At 45.9% G+C, this 9,613-nt stretch overlaps 1 protein-coding gene across 1 annotated transcript; it reads right to left on the bottom strand.

Moving 5' to 3' along the window:
- Nucleotides 1-1,934: 1,934 nt before the first annotated feature.
- Nucleotides 1,935-3,054, bottom strand: LOC310873492 (beta-1,4-galactosyltransferase 1-like; the record flags this gene model as incomplete). Its single annotated transcript, XM_083785904.1, has 2 exons — nt 1,935-2,772; nt 3,050-3,054. 2 exons carry the CDS (start codon nt 3,052-3,054, stop codon nt 1,935-1,937), a joined length of 843 nt encoding a protein of 280 aa, XP_083642030.1.
- Between the last annotated feature and the right edge of the window lie 6,559 nt (nt 3,055-9,613).

A 9,613-nucleotide genomic window follows, 5' to 3' on the forward strand; every position in this document is an offset into this window, starting at 1 on the left:
ACATAAAGTGCTATCTAAGTCTACATAAAGTGCTATCTAAGTCTACATAAAGTGCTATCTAAGTCTACATAAAGTGCTATCTAAGTCTACATAAAGTGCTATCTAAGTCTACATAAAGTGCTATCTAAGTCTACATAAAGTGCTATCTAAGTCTACATAAAGTGCTATCTAAGTCTACATAAAGTGCTATCTAAGTCTACATAAAGTGCTATCTAAGTCTACATGAAGTGCTATCTAAGTCTACATAAAGTGCTATCTAAGTCTACATGAAGTGCTATCTAAGTCTACATGAAGTGCTATCTAAGTCTACATGAAGTGCTATCTAAGTCTACATGAAGTGCTATCTAAGTCTACATGAAGTGTTATCTAAGTCTACATGAAGTGCTATCTAAGTCTACATAAAGTGTTATCTAAGTCTACATAAAGTGCTATCTAAGTCTACATAAAGTGCTATCTAAGTCTACATAAAGTGCTATCTAAGTCTACATAAAGTGCTATCTAAGTCTACATAAAGTGCTATCTAAGTCTACATAAAGTGCTATCTAAGTCTACAATCAAAATGTCAAAAGTAAAAATGCTTCAGTCATACAGTCAAATGCTTCAGTCATACAGTCAAATGCTTCAGTCATACAGTCAAATGCTTCAGTCATACAGTCAAAATGCTTCAGTCATACAGTCATACAGTCATACAGTCAAAATGCTTCAGTCATACAGTCAAATGCTTCAGTCATACAGTCAAATGCTTCAGTCATACAGTCAAATGCTTCAGTCATACAGTCAAAATGCTTCAGTCATACAGTCAAATGCTTCAGTCATACAGTCAAAATGCTTCAGTCATACAGTCATACAGTCATACAGTCAAAATGCTTCAGTCATACAGTCAAAATGCTTCAGTCATACAGTCAATATGCTTCAGTCATACAGTCAAAATGCTTCAGTCATACAGTCAATATGCTTCAGTCATACAGTCAAATGCTTCAGCCATACAGTCAAAATGAGTAAAATATAAAGTATGGAAGTGGAGCCTCCTATACCACTTCCGTTTGGTCTTAACATTCGTGCAAATTCATCCTAATCTAAATAGAAAACATCTAACCCATTCTGACCTGAGATCAGATTCATACGAGGTTTCCACATGGACACACACACTGGTCTGATTAACCCATTCTGACCTGAGATCAGATTCTAGAAATGTCAGTCGCTCTTCGATTTTTCAAAAATAGCAGACCTACAAGCTCATATCGCGCCACTCGGTGGCGCGATATGAGCTTGTAGATCTGCTATTTTTCAATAGCTAAAGCATAACATGATGCTATAACACCAAAATGGGTGCCCGGTCAGAATGGGCATATATAGCTTGTCCAGACTCGATGGCATTCGGAGATTGTGGACTATAGTTGTTTGGATGTGCGAGACTAGGTATGATTCATGATGACTATTTCTATGTATAATGATGTATTACCATGTTGTCCTTACCGTAAATTACCATGTTGTCCTTGCTTACCGTAAACCGCGTCTTTGGGCTTTTCCGACTTTTCCGTCCTTTCATTGGCGTCATCAGTGTTCATCGACTACCTTTTTTCCACTGAGGAAAACTAAATGGAAACTAAGCTACGATGACTAAAAAAAAATAAGACTTTCGTCAACACATAAAAAGACTAGACTAAAATGTCAGGAAGGGACTAGTGGACAAGAGATCCAGTCATAAATTAAAGACAAGTCATTTTACACTTAGTTTCATGCTGAAAATTGCTATTTTCGGCAAGTGTAAAATCACCCATTATGACGGCATCAAGGCCCGCCAAAACACATTTTAGTCGACTAAATCACCTGTAGATTTAGTCGACTAAAACTAAGACTTAACACTAAAACATTCCGGGTGACTGAAAATGTGACTAAAACTTAAATGAACACCATTCATGCGACTAGTATTGTCACCGCGGAGCATTGCCGATGTCCGCGGTCACGTTGGTGTACAGCGGCTCCCTCGTCGTCCTCACCACCTCGTATGACAGATGACTGATCCCGTCCGTCGCCATGTTCCGCGTGGCGCCGCGGAGAAGTTCCCACCGCCTCGGGTTGGCTTGGTTGAGTTTATCTCTGGCATGAGGGATGTTCCTGTAGTGCCCCACCTCTCCCGCGGGACGCGACACGGACATGCCTTTATACACGATCCTTGCATAGGCGTCGTCGTCCTCTGCTCCCCAGCCCCAGTAGTTATTCGAGAAGCCGTTGATTCTCAGAAACTGCTCTTTGCTCAACGCGCTCACGCCGCCGTAGGAAGTGTGATAAAGCAACCCGAAGTTCCACTTCTCGAGGCCAGAGATCAGGTGTCTGGGCTGGCCGGAGCAGCCGTAGATGTTCCGGTCGTCCATTGGGATCAGGTCAACGTCGCTGAACACGAAGCAGTCATAGTCGTCGTCGCGCAGAGCCTCGCGGTAACCCACGTTCATCAGCTTGGCTCTGTTGAACTTCCCCTCTCCGTGCTGCTGGACGACGTAGACCCCGTAGTCGTTCTGCTGCCTCCGGAGGACGGGGTGGAGGTGGTGGAGCCAGACTTTGAGGTGCTCCTCTCGGTCCCTGAAGGGAACGATCACGGCCACCTTCTGGGAGGCCACGCAGTGTCCGGGTCGATGGCGGCCGCCGGGCTCGACGTCGGGGTTCTGCTCGAGAGTCTGGTCGAGGCTCGGCCCGGGACCGAGCTCCACCTTCAGAGGACCGACGTGGAGCGGAGAGATTCTGGTCGAGGCTCGGCCCGGGACCGAGCTCCACCTTCAGAGGACCGACGTGGAGCGGAGAGATGTCGGGGCATGGTGGTGGTGGCGGTGCAGCCTGCAGGGAAATTACTGTCAACACACAGCCCAGCAACAACAGCTTGAGCATCTGTTTAAACATGGGCATTTTCACTCGCAAACCTGTAAGAGATTAGTGGTGAGTGACAATGAGTGTAGCATGGATAATGGAGTTAAAAAGGGCCGTGGCCTGACGTCATGGATAATGGGGTATAATGGATAATGGATAATGGAGTTAAAAAGGGCCGTGGCCTGACGTCATGGATAGTTGAGCCCATATTAAAGGGGCGTGGCCTTCATGACGTCATGGATAGTTGAGCCCATATTAAAGGGCCGTAGCCTTCATGACGTCATGGATAGTTGAGCCCATATTAAAGGGGCGTGGCCTTCATGACGTCATGGATAGTTGAGCCCATATTAAAGGGGCGTGGCCTTCATGACGTCATGGATAGTTGAGCCCATATTAAAGGGGCGTGGCCTTCATGACGTCATGGATAGTTGAGCCCATATTAAAGGGGCGTGGCCTTCATGACGTCATGGATAGTTGAGCCCATATTAAAGGGGCGTGGCCTTCATGACGTCATGGATAGTTGAGCCCATATTAAAGGGGCGTGGCCTTCATGACGTCATGGATAGTTGAGCCCATATTAAAGGGCCGTGGCCTGATGACGTCATGGATAGTTGAGCCCATATTAAAGGGGCGTGGCCTTCATGACGTCATGGATAGTTGAGCCCATATTAAAGGGGCGTGGCCTTCATGACGTCATGGATAGTTGAGCCCATATTAAAGGGCCGTGGCCTGATGACGTCATGGATAGTTGAGCCCATATTAAAGGGGCGTGGCCTTCATGACGTCATGGATAGTTGAGCCCATATTAAAGGGGCGTGGCCTTCATGACGTCATGGATAGTTGAGCCCATATTAAAGGGGCGTGGCCTTCATGACGTCATGGATAGTTGAGCCCATATTAAAGGGGCGTGGCCTTCATGACGTCATGGATAGTTGAGCCCATATTAAAGGGCCGTAGCCTTCATGACGTCATGGATAGTTGAGCCCATATTAAAGGGCCGTGGCCTTCATGACGTCATGGATAGTTGAGCCCATATTAAAGGGGCGTGGCCTGATGACGTCATGGATAGTTGAGCCCATATTAAAGGGCCGTGGCCTGACGTCATGGATAGTTGAGCCCATATTAAAGGGGCGTGGCCTTCATGACGTCATGGATAGTTGAGCCCATATTAAAGGGGCGTGGCCTGACGTCATGGATAGTTGAGCCCATATTAAAGGGGCGTGGCCTTCATGACGTCATGGATAGTTGAGCCCATATTAAAGGGGCGTGGCCTTCATGACGTCATGGATAGTTGAGCCCATATTAAAGGGGCGTGGCCTTCATGACGTCATGGATAGTTGAGCCCATATTAAAGGGCCGTGGCCTGATGACGTCATGGATAGTTGAGCCCATATTAAAGGGGCGTGGCCTTCATGACGTCATGGATAGTTGAGCCCATATTAAAGGGGCGTGGCCTTCATGACGTCATGGATAGTTGAGCCCATATTAAAGGGCCGTGGCCTGATGACGTCATGGATAGTTGAGCCCATATTAAAGGGGCGTGGCCTTCATGACGTCATGGATAGTTGAGCCCATATTAAAGGGGCGTGGCCTTCATGACGTCATGGATAGTTGAGCCCATATTAAAGGGCCGTGGCCTGATGACGTCATGGATAGTTGAGCCCATATTAAAGGGGCGTGGCCTTCATGACGTCATGGATAGTTGAGCCCATATTAAAGGGGCGTGGCCTTCATGACGTCATGGATAGTTGAGCCCATATTAAAGGGGCGTGGCCTTCATGACGTCATGGATAGTTGAGCCCATATTAAAGGGGCGTGGCCTTCATGACGTCATGGATAGTTGAGCCCATATTAAAGGGCCGTAGCCTTCATGACGTCATGGATAGTTGAGCCCATATTAAAGGGCCGTGGCCTTCATGACGTCATGGATAGTTGAGCCCATATTAAAGGGGCGTGGCCTTCATGACGTCATGGATAGTTGAGCCCATATTAAAGGGGCGTGGCCTTCATGACGTCATGGATAGTTGAGCCCATATTAAAGGGGCGTGGCCTGATGACGTCATGGATAGTTGAGCCCATATTAAAGGGGCGTGGCCTTCATGACGTCATGGATAGTTGAGCCCATATTAAAGGGCCGTAGCCTTCATGACGTCATGGATAGTTGAGCCCATATTAAAGGGCCGTGGCCTTCATGACGTCATGGATAGTTGAGCCCATATTAAAGGGCCGTAGCCTTCATGACGTCATGGATAGTTGAGCCCATATTAAAGGGGCGTGGCCTTCATGACGTCATGGATAGTTGAGCCCATATTAAAGGGGCGTGGCCTTCATGACGTCATGGATAGTTGAGCCCATATTAAAGGGGCGTGGCCTTCATGACGTCATGGATAGTTGAGCCCATATTAAAGGGGCGTGGCCTTCATGACGTCATGGATAGTTGAGCCCATATTAAAGGGGCGTGGCCTGATGACGTCATGGATAGTTGAGCCCATATTAAAGGGGCGTGGCCTTCATGACGTCATGGATAGTTGAGCCCATATTAAAGGGGCGTGGCCTTCATGACGTCATGGATAGTTGAGCCCATATTAAAGGGGCGTGGCCTTCATGACGTCATGGATAGTTGAGCCCATATTAAAGGGCCGTGGCCTGATGACGTCATGGATAGTTGAGCCCATATTAAAGGGGCGTGGCCTTCATGACGTCATGGATAGTTGAGCCCATATTAAAGGGGCGTGGCCTTCATGACGTCATGGATAGTTGAGCCCATATTAAAGGGGCGTGGCCTTCATGACGTCATGGATAGTTGAGCCCATATTAAAGGGGCGTGGCCTTCATGACGTCATGGATAGTTGAGCCCATATTAAAGGGGCGTGGCCTTCATGACGTCATGGATAGTTGAGCCCATATTAAAGGGGCGTGGCCTTCATGACGTCATGGATAGTTGAGCCCATATTAAAGGGGCGTGGCCTTCATGACGTCATGGATAGTTGAGCCCATATTAAAGGGGCGTGGCCTTCATGACGTCATGGATAGTTGAGCCCATATTAAAGGGGCGTGGCCTTCATGACGTCATGGATAGTTGAGCCCATATTAAAGGGGCGTGGCCTTCATGACGTCATGGATAGTTGAGCCCATATTTGGACCAGTGTTGATTTTGCGGAGCCGATTATTATAATTTTTTTAACTTCACGCAAGAAGAGCAAGTACTGTATAATCGGCTGCGTATGTCGTTGGCGTCGCTCGGCCAATCGGGGGGACCAAGTATATTATGACCGCCATCGCTCGGCCAATCGGGGACCAAGAACGGCGATCGGGGCTCGGTTTGTACTGTATGTCGGTACATTCCACCAGCCAATGAGAAACCGCTGTTCTCGATGACGTAACTAAAGTACGATTCAAAATTGGTACAAGGTCAATAGGGGTTATGTACAGTATGTACAGTATGTACAGTCAGAGATGGGCAGTATTTGAAATGCATGTATTTGAAATACGTATTTGAAATACTTTTTTGTATTTTGTAATTTGTATTTCGCTGAGATGGAAGAAATGAGATGTATTTGTATTTTGTATCAAAATACATTTTCAATATATTTTGCCCAATTCAGAGATGGGCAGTATTTGAAATACATGTATTTGAAATACGTATTTGAAATACTTTTTTGTATTTTGTAATTTGTATTTCGCTGGGGATGGAAGATGTATTTTGTGTTTTGTATTTAGATAAATATTTTGACCCAGTATTTGTATTTTGTATCAAAATACATTTCAATGTATTTTGCCCATCTCTGTACAGTATGTATCGGCTGGGTATGTGTGCATGTCGCTGTACTCCACCGGGCAACGAGGGACCGCTGCTGCTGTATTTTTAAACGGCAGTTTAAACTTGCGCACAAGTTGGCATCTCGACAGAGTGCATTTCTACTCGTTACCTGCGCGAGTAGAGCGCTAGTACTTTTTTCGGCTGCGTATGTCGGGGACTGTGTAACAAGCGGCCTTTTACACTGAAAGGATAATTATTGCTAAAGGACAAAAACAACGGGACCGTCGGGTTAACTCTGTGGTATTTTATATAGAAGCCACGAAAAGAGAATGGCAAGTAATAATATCGGCACAGTTTACATTGGGAAACAACTGAAATCAACAATCAATAATGGCGAAAACAAACCCCCTCCCAGCCCCAAATGAGTCCCAATCCCCAGCCAAATATAGACTATAAGCGGTTCGTGTGGCGTTAGCAGCACGCTACTGCCCCGCCCACAGTAGTAAATAATGACAATCGCGTCGGAACTAGGGCCGGGACTAATTGCGATTAATTACGATTAATTAACTACAGAAAAATTAATGCATTAAAAAAAGTAACGCATTTTAATCGCACTATTTTTTTCACCGCGGAACGTTGTCACTGGACAGTTTTCAGACGGACCTGCGCACCAAGTGTCCGTGTCCTCTTCAGACAATAACACCACCAGACACCGCAGACAGTTCACCAGACTGGGGGAAGCCGCTGAGATCACTTTGCTTGTCCCCGTGGATTGGAAATAGGATTTAAAAGGCTATCCGATGGTAGCGTGGATTACAGCACAGTTGTGTGCAATTATTCAATAAAGAATTATTACCCCTATTACTACAAAAACAATGTTTTATTGCTTAAACTTATGTATTCACTATTCATTGATTCACTAGTATACCAAAATCCATTTGAGAAAATTGCTTTCTCACTGTTCTCGGGTCAAATAATGATATGCGATTAAAATGCGATTAATCTAGATTAATTAATCGCAAAGCCTCTGATTAATTAGATAATTTTTTTTAATCGAGTCCCAGCTCTAGTCGGAAATCTTCTCAGCGCGCGCGCGCACTACAGTCCTCGTAATCCGCACAGAACGCAAGGAAGAGTCCGCTCCAAATGGAGTCGCGAAGGTTCGGGGTAACCCCTTATTATAATCCAACAAGGACAATGTTTGGAATGATCTCACCAGAAGCGACGTCTCTGTCAGTCTCGAGTAAGATTCCAGACGACCGTTGCATCCAAACGGCGGGACCAGCGCGTTCCTGTTCCCGGTGGCTCAATCAGGTCAAACGTCCTTTGTCTCGGCTGCACGTTCCAACGTCAGTGCAGTGGTTTAAACGGTAGGCCTGTCTGGCCTATCTTCAGTGCAGTGGTTTAAACGGTAGGCCTGTCTGGCCTATCTTCAGTGCAGTGGTTTAAACGGTAGGCCTATCTGGCCTATCTTCAGTGCAGTGGTTTAAACGGTAGGCCTGTCTGGCCTATCTTCAGTGCAGTGGTTTAAACGGTAGGCCTATCTGGCCTATCTTCAGTGCAGTGGTTTAAACGGTAGGCCTATCTGGCCTATCTTCAGTGCAGTGGTTTAAACGGTAGGCCTCCTCTCTGGCGCCACGGAGCTCCTCTCTGTCATGTTCCCCCTCCCTCCTGTGTCACTTCCTCCATTCCTCCAATGCTGGCCTACTTGAAGTGCCTAAAAGAATGTGCACAAAAACATATGGTGAGGCAGCTTTTTGCTTCTACGGCCCAACAGCCTGGAATAAACTTCCACTCGAGCTCAGACACGCACCCTCTGTAGACATTTTTAAATCTCAACTCAAGACTCACCTCTTCACCCTTGCTTTTAGTTGAGTTTTACTATGCACGTTCCTACCCTGCCCTGACTGATTTGCTGCATGTGGTGTTTTTATTTGTTTTTATTTATTTTATGTTCTTATATTCAATTTTGTTCTTTGCCATTGTTCTATCATTTTAACTACTTGTGTTTTATTGTATTATATCTTTGTGTCCTGCCCTGTGAAGCACTTTGAGCTGCATTTATGTATGAAAGGTGCTATACAAATAAAGTTTATTATTATTATTATTCATAAAGTTGGGTGACATTCTCAATCAGCCAATCAGACCCGTTACCTCTCATGTGAGCTAGGAATGTTCATATGGACTTAAAAGTCCGTTCACAGTTTTCCACATGCACACTTATCACGCCCATATAAGGACAGGCATATAGATGGAGCAGATAAATACAATAACATTATGTGCATTTGCCACAACTGCCTCGACCAATCGGGGATTGTGAAGTTTTGGTGATCCCCCTCGGCCAATCAGGGACCAGTAAACTGGCCCCATGTACCTGTCTAAATACTTAGCCCCAGTAAACTGGCCCCATGTACCTGTCTAAATACTTAGCCCCAGTAAACTGGCCCCATGTACCTGTCTAAATACTTAGCCCCAGTAAACTGGCCCCATGTACCTGTCTAAATACTTAGCCCCAGTAAACTGGCCCCATGTACCTGTCTAAATACTTAGCAACTGGCCCCATGTACCTGTCTAAATACTTAGCCCCAGTAAACTGGCCCCATGTACCTGTCTAAATACTTAGCCCCAGTAAACTGGCCCCATGTACCTGTCTAAATACTTAGCCCCAGTAAACTGGCCCCATGTACCTGTCTAAATACTTAGCCCCAGTAAACTGGCCCCATGTACCTGTCTAAATACTTAGCCCCAGTAAACTGGCCCCATGTACCTGTCTAAATACTTAGCCCCAGTAAACTGGCCCCATGTACCTGTCTAAATACTTAGCAACTGGCCCCATGTACCTGTCTAAATACTTAGCCCCAGTAAACTGGCCCCATGTACCTGTCTAAATACTTAGCAACTGGCCCCATGTACCTGTCTAAATACTTAGCCCCAGTAAACTGGCCCCATGTACCTGTCTAAATACTTAGCCCCAGTAAACTGGCCCCATGT

This window comes from Protomyctophum parallelum (assembly GCF_964188405.1).
Source record: "Protomyctophum parallelum genome assembly, chromosome: 1".
NCBI lineage: Eukaryota > Metazoa > Chordata > Actinopteri > Myctophiformes > Myctophidae > Protomyctophum > Protomyctophum parallelum.